At 32.6% G+C, this 26,456-nt stretch overlaps 4 protein-coding genes across 7 annotated transcripts; 3 read left to right on the forward strand and 1 right to left on the reverse strand.

Annotated features, from left to right (window-relative positions):
* Window positions 1-2,806: 2,806 nt before the first annotated feature.
* On the forward strand, window positions 2,807-6,631 carry LOC146539175 (glyoxylate reductase/hydroxypyruvate reductase-like). The gene is made up of 7 exons (XM_085185564.1): window positions 2,807-2,963; window positions 3,616-3,755; window positions 3,950-4,139; window positions 4,327-4,490; window positions 4,773-4,937; window positions 5,810-5,935; window positions 6,465-6,631. Exons 1-7 carry the CDS (start codon window positions 2,893-2,895, stop codon window positions 6,584-6,586), a joined length of 978 nt encoding a protein of 325 aa, XP_085041690.1. The 5' UTR covers window positions 2,807-2,892; the 3' UTR covers window positions 6,587-6,631.
* Window positions 6,632-7,661: 1,030 nt separating this feature from the next.
* On the forward strand, window positions 7,662-13,986 carry LOC146539176 (glyoxylate reductase/hydroxypyruvate reductase-like). Its single transcript, XM_085186047.1, has 7 exons — window positions 7,662-7,968; window positions 9,259-9,407; window positions 11,148-11,337; window positions 12,083-12,246; window positions 12,689-12,853; window positions 13,370-13,495; window positions 13,841-13,986. Exons 1-7 carry the CDS (start codon window positions 7,823-7,825, stop codon window positions 13,960-13,962), a joined length of 1,062 nt encoding a protein of 353 aa, XP_085042173.1. The 5' UTR covers window positions 7,662-7,822; the 3' UTR covers window positions 13,963-13,986.
* Window positions 13,987-14,330: 344 nt separating this feature from the next.
* Lamtor3 (Late endosomal/lysosomal adaptor, MAPK and MTOR activator 3) lies at window positions 14,331-16,562 on the reverse strand. Its single transcript, XM_085186049.1, has 3 exons — window positions 16,365-16,562; window positions 16,099-16,291; window positions 14,331-15,675 (listed from the first exon to the last, which is right to left on the reverse strand). The coding sequence occupies exons 1-3, from the start codon at window positions 16,412-16,414 to the stop codon at window positions 15,535-15,537; spliced, it is 384 nt and encodes a 127-aa protein (XP_085042175.1). The 5' UTR covers window positions 16,415-16,562; the 3' UTR covers window positions 14,331-15,534.
* A 227-nt stretch (window positions 16,563-16,789) lies between these two features.
* Window positions 16,790-23,877, forward strand: Tab2 (TAK1-associated binding protein 2). 4 transcript variants are annotated; one of them, XM_085186043.1, is made up of 4 exons: window positions 16,790-16,931; window positions 17,274-18,572; window positions 20,830-21,045; window positions 22,169-23,877. In XM_085186043.1, the coding sequence occupies exons 2-4, from the start codon at window positions 17,327-17,329 to the stop codon at window positions 22,447-22,449; spliced, it is 1,743 nt and encodes a 580-aa protein (XP_085042169.1). In that variant the 5' UTR covers window positions 16,790-16,931; window positions 17,274-17,326; the 3' UTR covers window positions 22,450-23,877. The 4 variants fall into 4 exon arrangements, with proteins under 4 accessions (XP_085042169.1, XP_085042170.1, XP_085042172.1 ...); XM_085186044.1 differs by having other exon boundaries at window positions 16,819-16,939; XM_085186045.1 differs by lacking the exon at window positions 16,790-16,931 and adding an exon at window positions 17,032-17,172.
* Window positions 23,878-26,456: the final 2,579 nt, after the last annotated feature.

Raw genomic sequence — 26,456 nt, forward strand, 5'->3', positions numbered from 1 at the left:
GCGGCCGCGTATTGCGGCGTTGAGTTCCGCCACTCAACGCGCAATGCCTCCTGAATTCGGTGGGAAGTGGGGAACGGAAGTGTCTCAATGGGAATAAGAGTGTAGTAACACTAGATTAACAGGTTCCCCCTCTGCCGAAGCATAGTATATTTAATATTGTTGAACCTGGTTTAATCGAACCTACAACGTTTTGAGCTTACAGACTTGACTGACTCTATTTTATTTTACATACATGCAGGTAGCTACTATGAGCTCAGTGTTATTTGGATTACTGCCACTGCATGGTTAGACAGCAAATTACCTACTTATTCTATAACATATAATAAATATAGTAATAATATTAATGTAATGCTTACTGTGCATTCTTTTATTATATCTAAACTAGTTGTAGCATGTCATTTTGTTTGTGTGGATTTTAATATCTAAGACGGAAAATTCCACTTTATTCCGTGCCCATAAGGATTACAAGGAATTGGTGCCCCCCACTAACCTACCTATATCCAAAATTTCAACTTTCTAAATCCATAAGTTCGGTTTGTACATAGTGTTTCATTCACACCTTTACGCTGTATCCCGCACACAGCAGGGTAGGCAGAGGAAACTTAGTGTTACAACACTCCGTTCCCCACTTTCTGCCGAATTCTGGAGGCATTGCGTTTTGAGTGGCAGAACTCAACGCCGCGCTTTCCCTCGACACCAGAGCGAAGAAATGGAAATATAAACTTAAATAATTATGTCACTTCCTCGAGTGGGGATCGAACCCACAACCGTCGCGTTATAGTCACACCCTTGTGCCGCTGGCTACTAAATTACTAAATTTAATTAGAAAAACGAATAGTTTATTTAGTTGTGTATAGTTGTTATTTAGTGGGTGTATAGATACAAACATCTGGTCCTCACTTTCCTTTGTGTCGCCTACGCGCGGGCCAAGTTATGTCGAACTTGATATGCCACAGCTTATTTTTATTACTTTTGAACACCGTAATAAAGGAATGACTCAATATGATGACCAGACAGGCGTTCGTAATTTTTATCTTTGAAATAATTATGTTTTTAAAATGCATATTTTAATAGTTTTTCTTGGTAAGTTATCTACTGGCTGATGCTGTTGTGACAGTAGCTTCTGCATCTTTAAAATATTATATGTTTTTATTTTGGTTAGGGAAGGAAATGTTGCGCAAAAATAAAGTTTAGATTTCAACTCAAGGTGTTGAGTGGCCATGGCCTCTATCATTTTTAGTAAATGAGAATAGACGAGGGAGTGTTGAGTCACTAGTGTTTGACTGATAATCACGTAAATTGTGTGATTATATCTGACGGTTGTAGAGGTTGTTAATCTTATCTGTTTGTCTTAATTATAGTCGATATAATATATATTTTTTTCTATTTATTAAAAAAAATCAAAGAAATAATTTAATCATAACTATGAAAAAGAACAAGAGACAATGTCACGCTCACGAAAATAATTAAATATATTTAAATTAGACAATAAAATACTAATTTTTCCCATTGCAGTTATTTTAATAATACGAATACACAAAAAAAAAACTTCAAAGTTATTTATCCTTTATAGTATAAAAGTGAGGCCACTACTGCCATCTACTTTTACACTGAAATAAAAAGAAAAGCTCATAACTATATAGTTCCGCTACTTCACGACAGATGGCGATGACTCTTAGTTTGTAAATGTAAATAAAAGATAATTTCATTGATATTGGTCTAGTTTTCTTAAATATATCAGTTATAATCAGCTTTTCCGTAAGTTAACATATTTAATAGCTTTTCATAATTTATAATAAAAGATTCATAGTTTCTTCTTTCTATAATCATAACTATATTATTAAAATATCACTTTAAAGTTTCAGTAACTCTTAAATCTATTTCTATTTTTATTTTAAAGTTATTTTTTTATAAACAGTGTTAGGAATTATGATTTCTTATGATATTATTTTAATTGTGTGTACATAGGTTTATTGCTTGAAAATTAAAGCCTAAATTAATATTAATAAATTAATATTAAAGCTTTAATTAATATTAAAAGATAATATCTTCCGTATATTTAAGTAAAGCCAATCTATCAGTTCAAATTACTTCTATTTCTATCTTAACAAGACTAACAAAAAACATTAAATATTTTATGTTTTTTTTATATTAAAAATTTAGTATAAGCGAGCTGATTTTCTCTCAGTGAAAAGCGGAATTTTTGAACATTTTAAGTAAAAAAGCGGGATTCTCTCGGCGAATCACAAAAAAACTTAATAATGAATATTTAATTTATTACTTATCCATTTATTTGAAAAAACGTCACTATACTTACTTATAAGATATTGTTTTAGTTTAACATATAAGCTTAGCAGAATACATAATTTACGAATTTATTTGTAAAATAAAAATATTACTAACTAATTAAAATCTTAAAATAATAAATATAGATTTCCGTGACTTCTTCGATGGCGAATTTTGCTTATACGAGTATTTTATTACAGTTATTATGAAATCATTGAACACAGTTTTATCAATACAAAAGCATTACGTTTGAGATGATAACAATTTTATCTTTACAAACAACCAAATCATTGTCGTAAGATATGCTCTTGAACTTTCCGATACCAACTTATATACCTACCTGCTTTTTTTTCAAACAATTCATAATTTTGTTTGTCTTTAATTTCACCTTTTTCTTTGTTTTCTTAGCTACTCTGTATCCATTATTTTATTATTTTTTTATTATGGAGAACGAAGTGTGTTAACACTAGGTTGCTTCTGCCTGTCCAGTTATATGCGGGATGCTAATTTGATTTTGATTTTATTTTTTCATTATAGATATTTGGGTGAAAATCATTTAGAAAAGTCCCGATTTTAAGGCGTGAAAACAAGAAAAAAAGTCAAGACATGGCACTGAAAAGAGTTTTAATCGTGAACAAAACTTTTCCCGCCGCTGGAGTTGAACTACTTAAAACAGAGTAAGTTAATTGCTTACTTAGAAAATTTATAAATAGTTTAACGTAATAGTGGGATTTGAACCGGCGCTATTTAAAAACCGTTCGAGCGCTTGGACCACTATGTCATACGCTCTTCTCAAGTTGATGACGCACTGTAAAAATTATATTTATGTTGTTTCTTAAAAAAAAATCTTTGCTAAATGTGGAATAAATAACACTTCGAAAATATTAAAAGTTACAATTATCTGTAAATAAATTAAATTATGATTAAATTTAAAAACATCATAAAGAAATAATTAAATCACCATTGAAAGAAAATAACTCCTATCATTTCTAACTTCAATTCTTTCATATATCTTTTGTTTTTCTTTTCGGGTAAGACAAAATATGGCGATAGATGTCGCTATGAGGCCAGGCCAGGCGCTGCGCTGGTTCACAAGTACTGAATTGTAAACTATAGCTATAACTATGTTTTTTGCTTCACGCTGTATCCCGCCTTAGGAGCAGGGTAGGCAAAGAGAATATTTTGCATCGTTACCAGACCAAGGAAATGAAATTGTTAAATGTTTTATTTCCCCGAGTGGGATATGAACCCACAACCGTCACGTTTGCAGTCGCACGCTTACACTCCCACGCCTTAACGGCCTCAAAAAAAATAATGATGATTTTTCAGATTAGAACCTGTGGTGTTACCAATACTAGATCACGAAAGTGATAGTATTGTGAAAATCAAAAATTCAATATCTACAGGATTTGATGGTTTAATATGGAATACGAAACATCGGCTCACTGGGGAAATATTGGACTTGGCAGGTTTTAATTTTTTTTTCTTCTTTTCCACGTTCCTACTTTATATATAATTTGATGATGAAGATGATGAAATGCAAATTTTAAATATTACATACCCGTGAGTGGAAATCGAACCAACAACTCTGCTACAGTAATAGTGACAAACACCATGACGACACCCGAAAATATAATTTGCTCAATAAAAATATGTTCTCCAGGACCTCGACTCAAAGCTGTGACAACATTAGCATCAGGTACAGACCACATAGACACAAACGAGATAAGGAAGCGAGGTCTGGTGTTCGGGAACACACTGCAAGTGTTGGACAACGCGGTCGCTGACATCGCGGTGGGACTGCTGATAGGAGCCGCGAGGAGGTTTAAGGAAGGCATGAAGGAATTGGAATCGTGAGTTTGAAACGTTTTTTTCTTAATTTGACGTTGTATCCCGCGTATAGCAGTGTAGGGAGAGGGAACTTAGTGTTAAAACACTCCGTTCCCCACGCGCCGCCGAATTTTCAAGGCATTGCATGTGCACAATTTACATAGATCATATTTTATTTATATAAAATATAAAGTCATTACTAAATTTTAGTGGAGAATGGAAATACGGAGTGCAATGGAGACTCGGTCAGGACATAGCCAACAGAACTGTGGGCATCGTGGGCTTCGGGGGCATCGGACAGGCGATAGTGAAGAGGTTGAGAGGCTTCGATGTGGACAAGTTTATATACAGTGGGAGGAGTGATAAGCCTGAAGGTATCATTTATAGAGAATTACAAGTAGTAATTATTTTGTTCAATCCAGCTTATTAAATAGGTACCTATATCCCGTATGTAGCAGGATAGGTAGAGGGAGCCTAATGTTATAACACGCAGAGTGTCATCCCGCTTATCTAATTCTAGAGACATTGCGTTGAAAATCTAATATTTAATTTCCTCGAGCAGACCTTAAACCCACGACCTATCGTGTTTATAATCACTCGTTTCTGCGCTACGACTGGCTTCAATTGAAATACTAATAACAAAATTAAACTTGCAGCAAAAGACCTGGGCGCAGAAAGAGTACCACTGGAGCAACTGTTGAAAGAAAGTGACTTTGTCATCCTCAGTTGTCCGTTAAGTGACGAAACTAAGCATTTAATTAACGCCGATACTTTGAAGATTATGAAGAAAACATCTGTCCTAGTGAATATTGGAAGAGGGGGTGAGAATTAGTATCTATTGAAACTTAGTATGTATAGAATATGTTATTTTGTCATATAATGTAATTTTTTTAGCTTGACTTGTATCCCGCTGATGACTCCTGCTATAAGACAAAGGGAACATAGTTAAAACACTCCGTTCTCCATTAAGACACGTCCGTTATCCATTTTCCGCTGAATTCATCATTCACTTGAATACTGAGTTGCTCAACTCAACGCCGCGTTCTGCCTCGTTATCAAAGCGAGGAAAATAATATAATCACATTCCCACGATAGGGAATAGAATCCACGTCCCATTGCGTTTACAATTGGACGTGTACGCCCCTGCGTCACGACTAGCCTCATAATTATCTTAGCTATTCATACCTATATTATAAATTCGAAAGTAACTCTGTCTGTCTGTCTTTTACGCAAACAGGGCCAAACCGCTAATTTAAATTTGATAAAATACTCATATAGAGATACTTGAGGGTCTCGGGATGAACATAGGATACTTTTTTTTCTCATATTTGTATTATTTTCGATATATACCAATATATTAAAATACTTATGAATTTAACATGCAATTTATTCCGCCATGTTAATAACAACCGCCGTTGCTAAGCAACGATTTGCAAAGTTTGTTGTTAGAAAACGTCACCCAAAATGAGCTTGCTTAACGCATCTCTCTATTGAAAATTTAAAATAATTTCATAAATATATTTAACAAATATTCGTATAGTTCAAGCGGGCGTAGCCGCGTTCGTGTCCACTAGTTTTAAATATGTTAAAAATCATTCCGAGAAAAATTATTTACCCTATGTATAAAAAACACACATTTTACATAGAACATTAAATTATGCGATTTATTTCCAAATTTTCCTATTATTTCCAGGCCTAATAGACCAATCAGCGTTATACGACGCTTTGAAATATGGTCAAATATTCGCAGCCGGTCTCGACGTCACCTCTCCGGAGCCTCTGCCCAAGGACGACCCTATTGTGTCTCTACCAAACTGTTGTAAGTTATTAAAATAAAAAAAATATTTATCTTTGAGAATATGTAGACAAGTTAATTCAAGTTCTTTCTCCACACACCGCCCAATTTTTGAGACATTTAATGCGCAATTTAACGCCGCTCTTTGTCTTGTTAACAGAGCACAGACATAAACACAACTCATTTCCCATTATGATCTAGTTAAACTCCTTCCACATAACATGAATTTCTATATGTGCTATTTCAATAAAAAGATAAAAATAATATGTATTCTTGACAGTCGAAAGGCATAGGCATGCGACTGTGAATACGACGATTGTGGGTTCGATTCCCATTGACGAAAATAAAATATTTAATAATTTCATTCCCTCACCCTGCTAACGAGGTAAAGCGCAACTTTGAATTCCGCCTATCAACCCACAATGCCTTCCAAATTCGATGTAAATTGGGGAACGGAAGTATCCTATTGGGAACATAATACATATATTAACATTATTTTCCCAGGTCCCCTTTGCCTATGACAGGATACAGCTAAAAATTTTTATTTTTCTAGATATAATACCACATCTGGGCAGCGCTACGTATCAAACAAGGAACGCAATGGCGAAGATATCCGCTGAAAATATTATACTAGCATTAAATGGAAAACGAATGAAATGTCCCATAGATTTATAATTTGGAATAAATAGGAATGATTTAATACAATTTTCTGATATATTGATAATAGTGTAAAGTGTTGTAATAATAAACTATATATTATATTTTTTTTATTTCTATTTAATAAAATAAAATCTAAATGTTTTTTTGATATAAATATAGTAAAAGTAGATAAAAATTATAGATAAAATAAATAATTTTTGGAGGCCAGTCCTGGCGCAGGGGCACAAAGTGTGACTCCACTCGACATTATGTATATTTAAATTTATATTTCCATTTCTTCGCTGATGTGTCGAGGCAAAGTGCGGCGTTGAGTTCTGCCACTCAACACGCAATGCCTTCAGAATTCTGCAGAAAGTGTAGAACGGAGTGTCTTAACACTAGGTTCCCTCTGCCTACCCTGCTGTGTGCGGGATACAGCGTGAAGATGATTTTTTAAAATATTTTTTAATTTTATGTTTTATGATACTTATTGTTCACACTCCCAACCCTTTTTTCTTTCTTCTCTTACCCCACAATATATAGACATAATCACGCTATAAAACTTAATAAAAATATATAATGTGACCATTCTTCGTTCAGCTCAAAACGGGACATTAATGAATTTTTGACTATTGTATTAAGAAAAAAGTTAAATAACTTTTTCATGTTATTTGCTTCTGACTTATTGCGAAAGCTTTTCGTGTTTTCAGAGGACTGTTTTAGTTTTTTTTTTGTATGGTGTGTTTCCGTTTTATAAATCTTTACTTGTTTTATTTTGCTTTACTCTGGCTAGCAACAGATATAAAATTGTGAAATAGTAAATTCCATCTTTTTTTGTGGACTATATCATTAAGTTATCTTTAGATAATGGCATACTGCGATTATCGCGCCGAAACGAGATTCAACCGACGAAATTTCCATCCCATTTCGAATAAACGGAATTTGCACGTCCCAGCGCCATTTTCGGAACACCGGGACACACAAGCGAATAACGGGACAGTCCCGCTCAAAACGGGACGTCTGGTCACGGTAAATATACGCCATACACATGATCTAAATAGAAACGCGACATCGTACAACCCGATAGTCCACAATCCACATCCACAATGTCAGTAACTGGGTAGCCTTCAATTACAACTGGCGTTAATTTAGTCTCCACTCCAGTCCGCTTAATCTTGCAGTGTTAAATATTAATTCAGACATTTAATATCTGATATTACCAAGACGATAGTAAGATTATAATAGATAAAAAGCATTGTGTTATAGTAAATAATGCATATATTTATCGCGATAGTGGCAGTTGTGTCTGCTCTACTGCCGGGGAACGACGCGCTTGCAACAAACATGGCTAAAAATCAAAAAGTACTCGTCTCGTGCAGCGATTTTCCAGAAAAAGCATTGAATTTACTTGGAGAACAGTTAGTATTTATTTATTCTTTTATAGTATTTCCATTTTAATTATGTGTTTTGGTTATTTTTAAAATTTTTTGCTCGTAAATGTATAGAACAATTCAAGGCCGAACTCTGACAGCTAAAAACTTAATGTGATATATTTATTAACTAGTGGACCTGAACGCGGCTACGCCCGTTTGTCAAATTAATAAGTATTTTAATATATTGATTTTTATCGAAAATATTACAAATATGAGAAAAAAAAGTATCCTATGTTCATTCCGAGTCCCTCAAGTATCTCTCTATGAGTATTTTATCACAATTAAATTAGCGGTTTGGCCCTGATTGTGTAAAAGACAGACAGACAGAAAGAGTTACTTTCGAATTTATAGTATAGGTATGGATAAGATCGAGTATTTACACGAGAAATATTTATATCAATTGTTTAGAATTGATTATTCTTATGATATTGTTTTAATTTTTTTTTATTAAGTTAAATTGTAAGATCATTTGTAAGAAGCGTGTTATGTACCTACGTCATTGTAATGGTTTCTGCAATTATAAAGTTTGTAGAGAGATTTTTATTTTCGTATTCCGAAAACTCACTTTGCTAAGAACTTACTGTGCATTTTGTTGAGCATGGTATCTACTTATTTCTAAATGGCAATATTGAATTTATTTTACCTTCAGTTTTCATATATTTCCTATTATATTTTCCATTTTTCTTTTCCCCGCAACAGTAAAATCGGTTAACCTCAAATCATAATATAACAAAAATTATTTTATCTAAATTAAACTGCAGAAGCCCAAAAGGAGGGTTATATTTGTAGCCTGTATGTATGTCCGTTCCTTTATTCCCTTGTAACTATTTAACCAGTGAACCCATTTTAAAAAAATGTACATCGTTGGTATCGTCATAATAGCGACTGGTATTCGACATATTAATTTAGTTAATGCAATGGAGCATTTTTTGTTTTGCTTATGATTCACTTGTGTCAATAAAACAAATAATAATATCAATATGGTTATTAAAATGTTAAAAAAATATTATTAACATGAAGACGATCGATCTCACGAACTCAGAATATCAAAGATCAAAGTGTTTATACTTTATATTTAGAATTCAAATATTTTTTGCTTCTATAACTAATCCGAACAAATGCATAGTTATATATGTAAAGTATATGTGTCTATATCTATGTAATGACTGTTCTTAGAATGATTTATTTTTGAATTAAACATATAATACACGCAAAATGCATAAAGGTGTACAATTATACCTATCACCTATATTTTAAACGACATACATTTTCTAGTTTCACAGTACTTCAAAGTAACTACATAAGTGTAGATAAGGGAATCGTCACGGAAAACAAAGAAGATCTACTGAAGAAACTGCCTGGCGTGTCCGCTTTGATCTGGGCGGCCCACCTTCCTATCACTAAAGAAATTTTGGATACGGCAGGTGAATTTTTAATAATTTTTTTTATTAGCTTCACGCTGTATCCCGCACATAGCAGGGTTACAGCAGGTTTATATTTGCGCTAAATATAAGAGACGGAATTTTATTATTGTTCTAAATCCCAAATTTAGTAAAACGTTTTTTAAAGAAAGTAGAAGTAATTTAGTAAAGAAGATTTTTTTGAGCTATATAATTTTCAATTTAAAAACTTTTCGATATAAAAGACTATTTTTAGAACCCGAATCTTTAAATTATGTGGAAAAATAAATAAAATTCAACGATAAAATTATTTGTAATTTAAATTATTTAATCAATTAAAATATACGATTTTTCGCGTAGGTAGGTACTGTGTAAAGTTACATTTTTCTTATCTTTTTGCATAAAACAAAAATTATATATATATGTATACTACCTATCAGGTTTTTTATTTTTGTAATAAAATTTTATAAAGAATTATATGATTTTAACTAAAACATGAATCGAAATAAACATCTACAATGTTTATAATTTAAATAAATGTATATTTATTATTTAGTGGAGTAGGGGAAGTATCTTTTTACTAGCTTACCAGGTTCCCTCTGCCTATTCTGCTATTTGCGGGATACAGCATGAGGCTAAAATAAATAAATAGATATTAATAATTTTTTACACATCTGCTGTAACATATTAGACAAAGAGATACCTTTTCCTCTTTTTAGAATTACAAAGCCTCGAAAACTTCGAGGAAATTAAATATTTAAATTCATTTTTTTACTCTAGTATGAGAAATGCTTACAGAATTCGGCGAAAAATGGGGAAGTAGGTTAACACTAGGTTCCCTTTGTCTTGCTATATGCGGTCATAAAAAAATGTCTACAAATGGCAGAAAACTACTTCATTTGTAACATCGCACGTCTCTACTTTTGATAAGTTATCAATTGTGATAAAGGAACCTGTCATATGAGTTGATAAGAGAAAAATCATTCTACAGAGAGCCATTGAGATTGAGAATGTTATGTCAATCATTGCATAATAGATATATTTTTGATTATTCGATTGTCCGATTCGATTGTATGGCACAAGCGTGTTACTATGCAAGAAGTTGTGGGTTTGAATTCCACTTAAGGAGACGGAATATTTAATATTTTCATTTCTTCACTCTGGTGTTGAGTCAAAGCGCTAAACGCTGCGCTTTCCGCCACTCAACAGAATTGGGAGGAAACTGAGGAATGGAAGTGTCTTAATGGGAACCAAATATCTTATTACTAGGTTCTCATTCTTCCTCTGAAAAAAGAGACAATTTATACTTACAATAACTTAAGTCATCTTCACGCTGTATCCCTAGCGGGGTAGCGAGAGAGAACGGAGCGCCAAACACTACGGTCTCTGCTTATGCATATAATAAACTAAACCAGCTTGAAAATGTACCCTTATCTTACAGCATGGTAGGTCCAAGACATAGTGAACCTATTGATAAGACAACCGAATGTCTTTTAGCGCCGCTAAATTGTCCAGACATTGCTTGTTAGCGGAATCCAGCGCCAAACGTTGTCCATCGTAGTAATTGTAAATAATGAATTCTCATAAAGAAATCGAACCCTCGACCATCACATTTATATACCCATTAAAACCAATATTTGCCAAACTAAATTTTCCATATTATTTGCAATGACAAAAATTACAATTTATCCTTCATACTTTAAATAATAACAAAAACAAAATTAGGTTTTTATTTACATTTCTAAAAACATTTTATATATTTAGGTCCTCAATTAAAAATCGTGAGCGCAGCGTCAGCGGGCTACAACCATTGCAACTTGCCTGAACTGAAACAGCGAGGAATCAAACTGTCGAACACACCCAACGTGCTCAGTGGTGCTGTCGCTGAGGTGGTCGTAGCTTTGCTACTCGGTGCGGCGAGACGTTTCACTGAGAATCTGGATAAAGTTCGTAGGTAAGGATGTAGAGCTGGTGTCCATTAAACCTATTATATTATACTCTTCTCCGTATACATGGTGGAGCGTAGTGTTCTGGCCCTTGTGACGCAGAGCAACGTGTGATATATATCGTTTATGGACGCGCTGGTTGTGGATTCGATTTCCGCTCTGGGAAATGTTTTTTTTTTTATTTTCTTTCTCTGGCAACGCGGTAAAGCACGGCGTTGACATACACTTTAAGCGGCGGAAAGTGGAGAACAGAGTGTCTTAAAACAAGGTTCTCTGCTATCTGCGGGATATACCGTGACGCTAAAAAAAAATATTTAAAATGATAACACGTCTTAAAAATTAAATGCTCAATGTAGTCTATTTTATAAGTATCATTATTACTAATAAATAAATTTTGTGAATATTGGATTATTTAAAAAAAAAATAGTCCTTTAAAGAACAGGTGGTAAATTAAATATTTGAAGTTCAATAAAAAAAAGCATGTACCTATTTTTTAAATTTGAATAAAATTATTTGACTTTGAGTAATAATTAAGGTTAGTTATAATTTGGTTTAGATTACTTGGAATGTTACTTATATTTTACTTTTTTGTATTTTTTATTAACTTAATTACATTTTATTACATTAATTAATATTTTAGGTTTATTTATCATTAATAAGTTTCAATTTGTGCATTATAATTATTCTTTTAAATAAATAAATGCGTATATTTTTTGGAGCAGCTTTTTTAACACAAATTCTTTATATTTCAAGTGGCGAATGGGAAATAGGATTTGGTAAAATGTTGGGGCAAGATGTCCGCGGTAGTACTGTGGGGATTATAGGCTTCGGCGGTATCGGTCAGGCCGCCGTGAAGAGACTGTCCGGGTTCGAAGTCGGCAGATTCCTGTATAGTGGGCACAGAGAGAAGCCTGAGGGTTAGTTGATTGTTTTTTACTTTCACTTCTTAGGCATAGTAAAAGCATATTTCGATTTAACAAATATGATCTTTATGTACTTATCGATTTGTTTCAGAGAAATCTTATATTTTCCATGTTACTTTTGTTCAGTATTATTTTGATAGCTGAATATTAAAAATACATCGTACTTACACACGACGAATGTGACTTTAATTCCTATTTAAAGGTATTAATTATTTTTTAGTTTCCTCACTCTGGTGCCATAAAACTCGAAAAGTTTTTCAGAACGTTAGGAACCGTTCCTTTATCTTTATCTTAAGATTTTCACTTCTTACTCCGTTGAGAATTGAGTCCACAACCTGCCACGTTTACAGCAACATTTTAATCTAAAGCTATAAAAAGCTGCTATAATTATGTTTCGTAGAATAACTAACTAACACATATAAATTTCAAATTTCAGCCAAAGCTCTAAACGCGGAATTCACTTCTCTCGACAATTTGTTAAAAGAAAGTGACTTCATAGTGCTGGCGGTGCCCCTCACCGACGAGACCAGGCATATGATCAACGAGACCACTCTCGGGAAGATGAAGAAAAATGCTATACTTGTTAATGTAGGTCGTGGAGGTAAGAGAGAATGTTATGTACAGAACTGATGACGAGTTGTGGTTGTGGAAGTTGGAGTTTCAGAACTTTTGCGCATTGTTCACTTAGATCAAAAGGAAGAAAAATCTTAATTCGGATCGTAGTTAACTTCAGAGCGCCCACGACTCGATATTTAACATTTTAATGTGTCCACACTAAAATTACAAAAAAATATGTAGGTACCTAACTAATTACTAATTACTAACTTCTCATTTATATATTTCGGAAAAGGAAATGGATGCCTCATACCTTATTTTGACCTAGGCAAATGGACTGAGTGTGAACGCGACGGTTTTGGGTTCGATTCCCACTCGAGTGAATTAATTCTATTTATTTTCTCAACCTGGTGATAATAAGAAAAACATATTGAGTTTTGCTATTAAACATAATGCCTCTCAGTGTTTTAAGACTATACCCTCTGCCTGCCCTATTATGCGCGGGATGCATCATCAAACGAAGATAAAAAACTGATTTTTTAAATATTATTTTTTATTTCAGATTTGGTAGACCAAGAGGCTTTATACAACGCTTTGAAGAATAATGACATCTACGCGGCCGGTCTCGACGTCACTTCGCCTGAACCGCTGCCCAAAGACCACAAGTTATTGAGTCTGCCTAATTTGTGTAAGATTTTTTATTACATATACCATTATTTTAGGTTCACGCTGTATGCCGCAGGCAAATATACATAGCAAGGTAGGCAAAGAGCACCTGGGAACCCGAAGACACTCTATTCCTATTAAGACAATTCCGTTCCTCGCTTTCCAAATTCTGAAGGCATTGCACGTGGAATGGCAAAACTAAACCTCGACACCAGAGCGAAGAAATTAAAATATAAATTTAAATAAATATTTCCTATCCTCGTGTGGGGATCGAACCCACGGCCAGTCGCCTTTACAGTCACACACTTGTGCCCCTGCACTGCGACTAGCTTCAAGCTTTTCTTTAATATTAATCTCTTGTTTCCAGTCGTCCTGCCCCACATCGGCAGTGCTACACTGCGCACGCGCAGCGACATGGCGGTGCTCGCCAGTAACAACGTGATCAACGCGCTAAGCGGCAAACCTCTGATTACACCTATATTGCCTTAAATAAAATTAATTTGTTAAGAGAAACTTAATAATATGTCTTATTTCTTAATCCCTGATTACACCTACATTGCCTTAAATAAGTAAGTTAAGAGCTACTTAATAGTGTTTAATAGTGTTTTTTTGTTAAACTTTAGCCTTAATTATTAATTGATCTGCAATTTGTTTTGCGTATGATTGTAAACGCGATGGTTGAGGGTTCAGTTTAGTATGGTTTACCTTTACTTGAAATTTATATATTTTATTATAATCTAAATAATAAAAACTTAATTTTAAACAGGAACAGAGTGACTTAACACTAGGTTGCCTCTGCCTACTCTAGTGTGTGCGGCGCAGCAGGAAGCTAAGTAAATAATAATAAAAATACTGTAGAAGTTATATACTTTTTATTAACTTAAGATATTAGCATTCCATAATAATATAATAAGTAAATTTATAAAAGTATAAACTGTTTCGATAACTAAAGAAACCTTTAATATGGCGTTAGCACAAACTAGTTTATCGAATTTAGTAAGAGTTCTATTGCTATCTAACATTATGCTAAACTTATTTTCAGGATATTAACATATTTTGAAAATGTATTAAAATTTCAAGGTAGCTGGACATAAATCCACACTTGAAAAGTGTCCAGGCACTCTGACCACTAAGTCATATGTTCCAATCAAGTTACATTGAAATTCTATTCCTATAAGTTCATTACAATTTATTTGTATTTAAAAAATATTAACACAAACACACAAATTTAATCAAAATTTGATAGCTACTGTGATCAGCCCTTTATCAATTATTTTTAGATAAACAAGAAAAATATTTTGATTTTGATTAAAAATTTAAAAATAATTATAATTAATGAATTAATATTTTTGAAAAATGTTTTAAAACTGTGTTAATATATTTTTAATTCTGTAACTAGTGACAAATTAATTGTTTCTTCACTCTCTTATTGTTTTTACTGTTATTCTAACAAAAATGACTTGTATGTTGTTTGAATTTTTATATAATAATAGTATTAGTATATCTTATATCCATTTTAATAATAAGTAACATAAATACACAATTTGTTAAAAAGAAAAAATGAAGGCACTAATATACTAAAATAATTAATAACATTCTTAATTGTAGAATAATATAATTAAAGTTTATTTTCCATATATAAATAGTTAGTTTCTTCTTTAAGTAAGTTTATTCTTTCAATAAATTCAAGAAGTATTCTAAATGGCAAGGCCAATGTAACCAAGCAATTGCAGAAATATACATTAGACACAAATAAAAAATAGATATTAAAAAATAACTAAGGGGCTATTCAAGTAGTACATAATGCCCTGAGGCTAGCTGTACATGGCTGCACAGATTTGATATGGCAGAAGGAACATAGGAACCTAGTGTTAACACACTTTCTGCCAAATTCTAGAGGGATTGCATATTGAATGGTAAAATTGAAAGCCACACTGCCTTGTTACCAGAGCAAGAAAATAAAAACATTAAATACACCTAAATTGTTATATGTAATACTTGAACTCCCCTAATTAGAAATTTTATACAAAAATGCTAAGAAAATCATAAAGAAAATTATGCTCATGGGGCTTCAGCTACGATTGTTTCTAAATCTTTAAGAAAAGGTTCTATTAAACTTTCTAGTGCCAAGATATGGCCAGTGTTGCAATTATCACTACCAATAAAAGTAATCACTAATGGAAGCTTATTCATTTGTATAACCTGAAATGAAAATTGCAATTTAGTACATATCTACATATTATATATTAGCCCTCACAAAAATGCTTTGAATTGTGGCAGAAAACAAAAAATGGATGGTCTTAATGGTAGGTCCTCTCTGTCTATTTTGCTACATGCAGAATAAAATGTGGAGCTAAATATATAATTATCTATAATCTTTTTTTGTTTTAGCTACATGCGGTATCCAATAAATATCAGAGTAGGCAGAGAACCTAGGAACCTGGTGTTAGGACACTCTGTCCCCATTAAGGCAATTCCTGTCCCCACTTTTCGACCAATTCTCAAGGGAGTTGAGTGGCGGAACTCCACGCATTATCAATTAGTATTGCTCTTAATATTTTTAATATTTATCTCTTATTAACGTTTGATAGCTCAATTGTGGAAAATAAAAGTAATCTTGCTTACCTGATAGCTGGAATACATAGAAATAATAGTTTTATTTCGTCCAAGCCCGAGTTTACTTGCTTGGTCTGTAGCCATTCCAAAGGTTGATATAAAATTAGGTCTTAAGGCTAGCTGAGGGGCCTTTTCTGTCACAGATCTTACAACAGGAACACCGTCACGATCAGTAATTAAAATACAGTGAAGTCCATTTACCCTGAAGAAAAGATTAATCCCAATTATTCTAATTTAAATATTGAATATAAACGACAACATTTTAGGAGCCTTACTTTTCTAATAAAAGATTTAGGTATTTTCGTAAATCGTCCACCATAGTCATTTTGTCTATCTTTTAATTGAATGCTGCCGCAATATTTTAATAGTCAAATCTTATAAAATAAAGTGGACGTACAGGTAAGACAACAAATTACAATACAAAATAACAAATTAACAAGGCCGAAAATACAATAACTGTCAACTGTTAACACTGACAGAGGTTGACCAGTGTTGCCTGATGACATTGAAAACAGATATACTAGAATATATCAATTGTCTATTACAAAGAAATAATTGAATATACTTTGGTTAGAAAATTAGAACAAGAGTGTAAAAATAAAAGGTAATAAAAATGTATGCTGAGCACTTACTTATCAAACTGTTTAATAATATAAATAAATATATTTTCATAATTTCTTCAAGTACGATATGGCAATTAAAAAAGTACAATCTTGAATCTAGTCTATATCTATAGCCAAAATGGAAGGTTCGAAATGACAAGTTTGTGATTTTCGTAATTTTATTTTTGGATTCACAAAGTTTATATGTATTTTTACCTGCCATTAGTGTTGCCTTCAAAGGTATAAAGGTGCAGTTTTTATTATACATCAAATATACAGTGAAAAACATCTATTTATAATGTAGCAAGTCGTGGAAAAGTAGCTCTGGTTTGATGATAACAAAAGATATAAAAATTCAGCCTTGTCTCGTTATGTGCTCTTTTTCGTCACATGTGTATTGTAGGGATTAACTAGTCATGAATGTTCGTTGTCGTTCAAGTTTAATGGTGTATACGTAACTATACGAAAAAGAAATTTTAAGGTTTGTGACGTCACTAGAGCGAAAAGACAATAAAATTTTGGTGTTTCCATATGATGTTTGTTGCCCTTTTTCGGTGAATACAAATATATTTTTGTTAGTAGAGTGAACGAGGGGTTCACGGTGCGGAGGAGGTCTTCCGCGAGGATGGGCGGCGATGTCTGCCCCCTCCGATAGCGCTACGAGCCCTTCACCATGTGCGTGCACCAACATATCGCTTATGCAATTGTTCCATGAACTTAAACAAAAATTTCCCGGCGTTCCTGATCATGTTGTATCTAACACCATCGAGCTATACTGCCACGACAAGAAAGCTTGTGAGACTCACCTCCATAGCGAAGTCAAAGCCTCCCTAACACACGCTTATCATGCATCTTCTTCAGCGGCGGCCCGCCAGCTCAATGAGCTCAGAGTTAATCCACCAATAAAATGTCGCAACCAGCCCATAGTGAAACATGAAATTGTGAAGTCTACAGCTGTGAAGTCACTAACTTGCCAAAGTCCTCAAAAAGCTATAATTTCAACAAGTAATGAATTACATGAAGAAGAACCCAAAGTAAATACTGATGCTAATCAAAATTTAGTTAAAAATGAGACAGATGTGATAGCCAACAATGTTGCATCTCCAGTAGCTGTTATAAATATTGACAATTTGTATGCAAAATATAATGCAGAGTCACCTAGTGATTTGGAACTAACTAACGAGGATAAGGCAGAGCCTAACAATACATCACAAAATACTACATCACAAGACTTACCTCAAGAACATGATAGTATTAAGGAATTAGAACAACCAGAGAGCACTAATTATAAAATTTTAAAAAGCAGCAAAATTAAATGCAATTTAAATGAGAAACTAGACATCACAAGAAATGTTAAAGAAAAGAAAACAATTAAAAAAGATCCAGAGCCTGTACCAACACAAGAAAAGCCACAAAGACCAAACACACTAAATTTTATCAAAGCAAACCCAGACACTGCATTTAAAGATAATTTAAAACCTAACCCTGAAGAATCCTGTAGAACAGTATCACCTGCGCCATCAGCTCAAAAACCTGACAAAGAAAAACCTGGTGCAAATAGACCTGACAGGTTTCCTGTAAACTGGTCAGTAAATGTCAATTGTCATATGGACCTAAGCCGTTACCCTGATGGTGATTATGACAGCCCCAGAGCTATAACATCTGTTAATCTGACAGTTTGTACACCCACTTCAAACATGGCCAGTCCAATAAGGGATATAAGAGAGGAGGATAACCCTGGCTTCGAAGGTCATGTCACAGTGACAGTGAGTCCAAGTACAACAAGACCTCCAAGACGTAGGGCTCCACCGCCTCCTCAGTCTCGTATAGAGTCACCGAGACCCACCAGAGTAGCACCAGATCCACCTAGTCAAGGATATGGTAAGAATTATACTTGTTTTTACTATGTTTAATGTTTTATTAGACCAGTAAGAAAAGTATTCCTACCCATACACTGAAAAATGTGGAAAAAATTGTATATTCAATTTTGATTGTAATATTCTAAAAGCTGAAGATTAGGTAAATATGGAAATACATTACCAAAAATAAATATTTATTAAATAAAAAATATTTTTGGAAACCTAAGGTTTGAATTCTGTTATCTTGAAATTTTATGTCTTCTAAAAATATTTTACATACTTAATATCTATTATTAAAATATTTAGAAGTTCTTCTGTTGTTCTTAAGGGAAAAAAGAATCAAAAGTAAGAAAAATCCTATACTGAAATCTGTTTATGTATATACATCAGACTTGTTGTAGTATCAATTTCCGCTCAGGAGATTTATTATATATTAATTATTTTAATCGTCTCTCTCTGGTAACAAGATAAACTTTGGCGTAGAGTTCCGCTAATCAACGCGCAATATCTCATAAAGTACCTTCTGCCTACCGTCCTTTAATATAATATAATATTCTTTATTGCACAAAATATACATAAGAAAACAATAAAATACATTTAGTTCGCAAAGGTGGACTTATCTCTATAAGAGATCTCTTCCAGCCAACCAGTGGAAGTGGATGAGTTACAAGTAGCGGGTGAGATCATAGTACAATTAAGTTATTACTTTAAAAATTTAGTTAATTTAGCACAAACAAAACAAAATACACATGTTATATACAATTATATTACAATATATATATATTGTATTATATATATTGTATTATATATATTGTAATATAATATATATTATATATATATATATATATATATATATATATATATATATATAATATTACAATATATAAATACATAATATATGTCGATATACATATACATACTATATAAAATATATAGTTTCATACATACACATATATATACATATAGTTGTATAATAAATATATAAAAAAAATAAAAAAGAAATATATAGATATATGAGATCCTTTATGAAGAATATGTAATAAGTTGATAAAGAAACAGCTCTAACAATTCAATACAATATTTTTAAATGAACATAGTAGTGATTAGGTAACTTATCAGTAGGTTTTTCCCTATATAACATGTTATTACATACTGTATAATTTAATTTACTTTAGAGGCCACTTGTGATGCCCTCTGCATATGCATGTGACTAATATATTTTCATATCTTTGCTCTGGCATCGAGCGCGGCAAAGTACGGCGTTGAGTTCCACTACTCAATTTGCAATGCCTCCTTGGCTAAAAGAAGAAGATTGGAGTGTCTTAACACTAGGCCCGCCAGTGACCCTCTACCTACCTTGTTACATGCGGGGTACAGCGGTCAACTGAAGAAAACTTCATTTATTGATGTAGAAGTTATCTTAAACAGTAGTGGTTCTATATGACTCACACTACATACTTACAGTCGAAATAGACATGATTTGAATAATTTTGCCATCAATTTTTATTCAACTTATAAATGTGTCATTAGCCTATTTAGTTTTGCATATTCGAATGTACTTTTAAGAACCTATTTAATGTTTTTAGGGTTGCGTATTTCAAAAGGAAAAACGGAATGTTATAGGATCACTTAGTTGTCTGTACCATATTTATCTTGAGATCACGTGCAAAAAACTAAATTTCGTATTAAAGCCGCTAGTTCAAGTGAGGTATGAGATAAAAAGGCTCTGGCTAAGCTAGGGTTGAATCTCAGAAAAAGACCATCAATTTTCAAACGGAACCCACGGTGGTTAGTCCGTCTCGCAATTGGCCGGTTTTATTTATTTATTTATTTGAAGTGTCATGTTTATTTTAAGAATATTACGTATTCTGCTTGTTCAAAAAAACATGCACCTGTACACTTTATGTCTTTGAGAGGCAGAGAAAACTTAGTGTTAAGACACTCCATCCTCTACTCTCCGTCCAAATTGGAGACATTGCAGATTGCAGCGGAACTCAACGCCGGGTTATATATTTCAAATGAAAATATTATAAACATAATCGATTGATTCGATTATGTTTATAGTAAGTAAGTTTGAGAAATTTCTCTAAATGGGTATCAAACCCACAATCATGCGGTTGCAGTCAGTCGCTGTGCCACTGCTCTACAATGGCTTCTCTTTTACTTTGATGACTTGTTATTTTTAATTAAGTTTTTTCAGCTTTAAGCTTTCTTGCACATATCAGGATAGTAGAGGGAACCTGCGATATTTGAATATATTTTTTGTTTCAAAATTTCAGATCGTGCTTTAATAGAACGTCAAAAAGAGCGTCTATCGCGTTTAGCAAGTGCCTTGGCCCAAGAGAAAGGTCGGCTAGCCCAGCTAAACAGGGAAACGCAAATTCTCTCCGCGCCGCCACCCACACCGAGTATCGCTCAAAACCTGAAGGAATATGTGGAGAGATTGCGCGATGAGTGCGATACTATGGCGAAACGGTTGGAAATGGGCAGTAATGGTATGTTCTTTTTTTATTTTTTATTATTAAATAAAACACCACGGACATTAGTCGTCTGTGCCCTTTATTGTTCTCTTTTTATCTTTTGTTTTTGTGATTTTTACTTATTTGATATTATTTTAAGATACTCTTTTCATATAATATGTATGTAGGTATGATCTTTTTTAAATATACAGTTTTAATGATTGCTTGTATAATTCTTATTACTTTTCAATTTTAATATAATTATTATCCTGAGTGGAGATTGAACCTATAACCATCATATATGCAGTAAGTCTCCACTCTGTGATGCACGAGTGACAAGTGCACAGCAATGACATGCTGTGCACTATGTGTGTTTAAATGTAAACCTTTACTATGAATTTAGTATTACAATTTAAACAAATATCTTCCTTGCGGTCGTCGTGGCGCAGAAGGGTATGATTGTAAACGTGTTAGTTATGTATTCAAATTCCAGTCAGGGGAATGAAATATTTTCATTTCAACGCTCTGGTAACAAGACAAAGCGTATAATGGAGTTGCACCACTCAATACACAAGGCCTCGAGAATTCGGCGGACTGTGTGTGACTATGAATTGTCTTAATCCTAGATTCCCAGGATCCCTCTGCTTACCCTACTATGTACGGGTAAAGCGAGAAACTAGAATATCTTCTCACAAATATAATAGAATGTTTTCGTGAGACCAAAACTAATTTTGAACCCTTGAATAACTATCACCTTCAATACAGGAGTAATAACTAAGGCTTACGCTGCATGATCATATCTTCTACAATGTCATAAAAAAAGTATTTTTATTGTCTACAGCCAATGCATGTGTATAGGCTTCTTACATCTAAATCAAAACTTAATTGGATAATTGAGTCACACTATTGTGTTTTTCCTCTTATTGTTTTAATAAACACAGCAATGTGTTTTTAGACATTAATTTATTTCTTTGCTTTTGTTTTTCATTGTATTCATCAATCCAATGATTTTAACATGTGTTTATGCAAATTATTATTTTTTAATGTTTTTACATTCATCAAGACCTTGTAATTTGTACTGGGATTACCCGTAAACCATGAAATTTATTATGCAATACAATATAACCAATACAAATAATCCAAATCATTCTTTCACTAGCCCGTGTAATGCCCGTTGCAGAGGCAGAAGATACAGGGAACTTCTATAGTAATATTTACACCGGGCAGCGGCAACCAACTTCCTGGCAGTGCCATATGTGCACTTTCCGGAACCACCCATTGCTGGACAAGTGCGAGGAGTGTGACATGCCTCGAATATTTGTAGGTACGTCCCCGTCCACCACCCACGATTCAGGTTTTGGATCGTTCCGAGACAAGAATAGGAACAGGAATGTGAAAGATATAACAAATGTTTGTGACCACAGAGCAGTGAACGTTTGAGTGCCTTCAGTGTGCCTATGAGGCTGTCTAACTGTTTTAACATAGCATGTGGCATGCTTGTAGTGTTGCCAGTGTGGAAATGACATTTGTTAATTTAAAGTAAACGAACTTTTTTTTCTTATAAAATGAGGTGTTAATAAGTACCTGGCAACACTATTTTTTATCGAAGATATGTGAACTGTCAATTTGAGGTTTTCGTTTCGTGGTTTCAAAATATACCCCCCAAATGTTCCTGATTGACACCAGACATTGACTTTGCATGTGTGTTTGTATTCTATTTTTAATTAACCAATTCTTTATTAAGACTAGAGATTTTTAACTGTATATAAGATTTACTTAATTAATAGTATTTAAGGTGTTACAGGTGTGTGAGATTAAAGACAAATTGAAGAATAAACTCACAGAATAAATATGACACTAAAATTTTCATCAAACGAATTACTTAGATTTTAAAATAAGAATTAATACAATTAAGTAATTTTTTACAATGTAATTTTTAATGCAATATTCCCTATATATTATTGAAAACTTTATACCAACAAATCATATACAAAATACAATTCAAATATTGAAAAGTCAAACTTGTTTTTTCAATAAGTCTAGAATAAATTTAATAATCTATATTTAAATTAAAGTTATCCACAATATAATATTTTTAATGTAGGGAATTATATGGCAATAGCTATTAATAAGTAAATGTGATTTATAAAAAAAAAATAATGTATATTTTGTTATTTTAGTTCTTATTGTAGGTTACAATCATTTTGTTATAGGGTTATATTTATTATATTTCTTAAGCCGATTGGATTATAACACTTGTCTGGTCATATCATTATACATCACAAGATCTCATAAAAAGACTATTTAGAAGCACCTTGCCAAAAAAATCGAAAAATGTGTTTAAATTATTCATTTAGTAGCCATTGTGAAATAAACTTTGCTCAATTTACTGTTTGCTCAGATTACAAAAAATCTATTGCCTTAATTTTAAAAGTGCCTTCTATTAAAATTTATTTAATCTGTTTTGTTTTATCAAATACAGACTTTTAAAATAATTTTTCAAATTATAAAAATGGTAATTTTATAATGAACATATTGGCTAAATATTAAATCATGCATAATAAATTTAAATTATTATTGATTTAGAGATTTTTAAAAAAATAATATTTTAGATAAATGGAAACGTCCATTGGTGTGTCTTATTCTACAATATTTAACTTAAAATTTTATGTGATAATGACGTTACTTAAAAAATATAATTAATTGTATTAATATTAGTCTGTTATTTAAAACTTTATAAATATAATTCCTGAGAGATTTTAAGCTGGTGTAAATTTATTATCTGTTGACTTTGTAAACATATCCATTGTAGATTAAAAATGTAATGATTTTTAATGTTTATTGAAACCTAATAAAATGTTAGTAAAATTTGCTTGTTTATCTTTCATATTTTAATTTATAATACGTATTTGTTTTTTCGTAACGGTAAGTATTTTATTTTTATTTACATTATTAATCCTTAACTCCTGTTTGCCGTGTCGTTTGGCTGCAAATGTGACAAGTGTTTGACTTATTTTTATCATATTAACACTATGTACAGTGTAATATTTAAGTTTCTTTTTAATTTTTTACACAGTTCGAGCACCAGATGGAATCACAGTACATTTAATGCCCGGACGCCGGAGTGAGTATATAAACATTATAACTTAAGGGCACTCTTGTATGTACCATATCAGATCAGACTTAACGAGACCCAAGCAACTATACTAAATTCAATAATTGGCAAATATCATCAGGTCTAAATTTTTATTTTTTCAGAAATAGTCCGGTCGTGGGTTTTATGAAATGCGGTTTTGACACTGAACATTAGTTTTAAGTGAACGATTCTATCTTAAGTGCAGTAGACAAATAAATTATCTGTGATATTCGCATTTGGTAGTCTTGTAATTATTTATTTAGTTGAGAATTTCTTTTATTTACACATTCCAAAATAAACGGTTGTAGGTTCTTTTTGCTAGTGTTAAGAGCTACAGTGCAGGTGATGTGTCGTGGTCACATTGAAATTAGGCTTTTTGAGGTTTTGCGCTTTGTACACGGAAAGATAACTAATAATCGCAAGTACGAAAAAATCTTAAAATTAAATCAGGAAATTTCAATTCGGCCCCGACTCGTCGACCATACTGTACGAGTATACGTTTATTGAACCATTCGACGGGATATAGGAACCTTGAAGTGGATTTGACGTTTTTGTTGCAATTATTTTCCTATTCTCACTGAGTGCTCTGTCGTACCAAATGCGAATAACTTATTGTTATTTTCATTTCACGCTGCTGCACTTAAGGTGGATAGGGAAAAATATATATTTATAAATGGCTTATTACGTAAACGACGCCGAAACAATTGTTTTAATGAGATTCTAGAAACATCATCAGAAATGGATGAAGATCGAAAAATAAGTTATCCAAATGGTAACTCGAAGTACTTAATGATTATTATTATAATGACTATTAATTTACTAACTAGATTTTGTCATTATGAAAAAAATGCTATGACGAATTTAAGTTTAAAAATACACTTGTAAGTTATCGGTCTCGTCTCGTGTAACATTTATGTAATTGTGCAATGTAGGTACATTGTACATCTAGTATTTTTTATAAGGTATATGGATACCCTTCTTAAATAAATAAATAAAAATAATAAATCTTCATTCTTAATAAATTATAAATATATTTTCTGCTAAATAATAGTACAATAAAGCCGATATGAATGATATTGTGACCAGGGGCGGTTCTAGCTCGTGTGCAATGAAACCCTGGCACCCCCTAGGTCTGACCCCTTGACCTTTTACTTTTAATATTTTATATTTGAATATGAAAAAAATATAATAGAAACAATTTAATAAAGAAATGATAAATGTTTATTGTATTTATCTCGACGTCGCAAATTATCAAAGCAGACTTTTCTTTTGTATTTGCGTAAGTATAATTTTTTGATTGTCTCATTTAGCCACAATTTTTTTTGGCGCGATTTTTTTAGACAAGATAAAAAAATGTTTGCAATGTTTTCTAAAAATATTTACCTAATGAAAGATTTATGAGTCAGAAACCTCAGAAAATATGCTTTTGGTGTATATCACACTGTACTTCCCTGCCATTTATAAGTTAAGTTGTTTTAAATTTATAATCGTGTCGATAAAAGGAATATTATCATCCAGCGCTACTAAAATTAGTAACACTTGCAGATGATAATAAGACTGTTTTGAATGGGTATGTAATTAGTGGCGTAGCTACCGGAAGGCAAGACGTTGCACCAGGGCTCCCAAGCATAGGGGGCCCTTGGAACCTGACCAACAAATTAAAAATAAATCCGGAAATTTATTTGAAAAAGTACAAGGAAATTTCAAAGTATTTAAGTATAAATATTTATGTTTCGACTTGTATTGTTAAAATTCTAACAGTAAAATTAAGGCCCTAATTTAGTTTTACACCAGAGCCGAGGGCTTGTGCTCGCCCGAGAATAGTGACCAGAGTATTCTCGGGCACCAGCTCACCCCAGAAATTTAACTTTCATCAAAATTTGCCCCGAAGAATTAAAAAAACAACGTTTACACGAACATATATGTTCAAAGTTAAAGTCCAGACTCCACCTCCCCAGAAAACATCTCTAGATACCCTAATGGCCTTTGGTTACTCAGCTACGCCACTGAATATAATAATTATGCTGATTGGACGGACACCGACAATTTAAGACATATTACACGACGGACATAATAAAAAGAATCTAAATTACTATAAATGTTTTCGTGTGAAATAAACAAAAGCTTTATACGAGGTTTTCTGTAAAAGCTGATAGATGTAAAAGATGGAAGCTATTGATTGTTTATGCTGACAAAAAATTTATAACATAAATTAATAATAATATAAGAGAATGGTATATTTGAATATTAACATCATATTAAAAAGGCTCTTCTCGCTTCTTTAGTAACTTACGAATTTGATACATATTGA

Source organism: Heliconius melpomene, chromosome 5 (assembly GCF_056956725.1).
Source record: "Heliconius melpomene rosina isolate 202511_hmr_F chromosome 5, ASM5695672v1, whole genome shotgun sequence".
Lineage (NCBI taxonomy): Eukaryota > Metazoa > Arthropoda > Insecta > Lepidoptera > Nymphalidae > Heliconius > Heliconius melpomene.

Excerpts from the sequence above, each read along its gene's own strand:
- LOC146539175 (XM_085185564.1), top strand. The coding sequence starts at position 2,893 with ATGGCACTGAAAAGAGTTTTAATCGTGAACAAAACTTTTCCCGCCGCT. Across the intron at positions 2,964-3,615 it reads GTTGAACTACTTAAAACAGA|ATTAGAACCTGTGGTGTTAC; the intron begins GTAAGTTAATTG and ends ATGATTTTTCAG. Across the intron at positions 4,491-4,772 it reads GAGGAGTGATAAGCCTGAAG|CAAAAGACCTGGGCGCAGAA; the intron begins GTATCATTTATA and ends TTAAACTTGCAG.
- LOC146539176 (XM_085186047.1), top strand. The coding sequence starts at position 7,823 with ATGCATATATTTATCGCGATAGTGGCAGTTGTGTCTGCTCTACTGCCG. Across the intron at positions 9,408-11,147 it reads AGAAATTTTGGATACGGCAG|GTCCTCAATTAAAAATCGTG; the intron begins GTGAATTTTTAA and ends TTATATATTTAG. Across the intron at positions 12,247-12,688 it reads GCACAGAGAGAAGCCTGAGG|CCAAAGCTCTAAACGCGGAA; the intron begins GTTAGTTGATTG and ends TTCAAATTTCAG.
- Lamtor3 (XM_085186049.1), bottom strand. The coding sequence starts at position 16,414 with ATGACTATGGTGGACGATTTACGAAAATACCTAAATCTTTTATTAGAA. Across the intron at positions 16,292-16,364 it reads CTAAATCTTTTATTAGAAAA|GGTAAATGGACTTCACTGTA; the intron begins GTAAGGCTCCTA and ends TCTTTTCTTCAG. Across the intron at positions 15,676-16,098 it reads CTATGTATTCCAGCTATCAG|GTTATACAAATGAATAAGCT; the intron begins GTAAGCAAGATT and ends TTTTCATTTCAG.
- Tab2 (XM_085186043.1), top strand. The coding sequence starts at position 17,327 with ATGTCTGCCCCCTCCGATAGCGCTACGAGCCCTTCACCATGTGCGTGC. Across the intron at positions 18,573-20,829 it reads TCCACCTAGTCAAGGATATG|ATCGTGCTTTAATAGAACGT; the intron begins GTAAGAATTATA and ends TCAAAATTTCAG. Across the intron at positions 21,046-22,168 it reads GTTGGAAATGGGCAGTAATG|CCCGTGTAATGCCCGTTGCA; the intron begins GTATGTTCTTTT and ends TTCTTTCACTAG.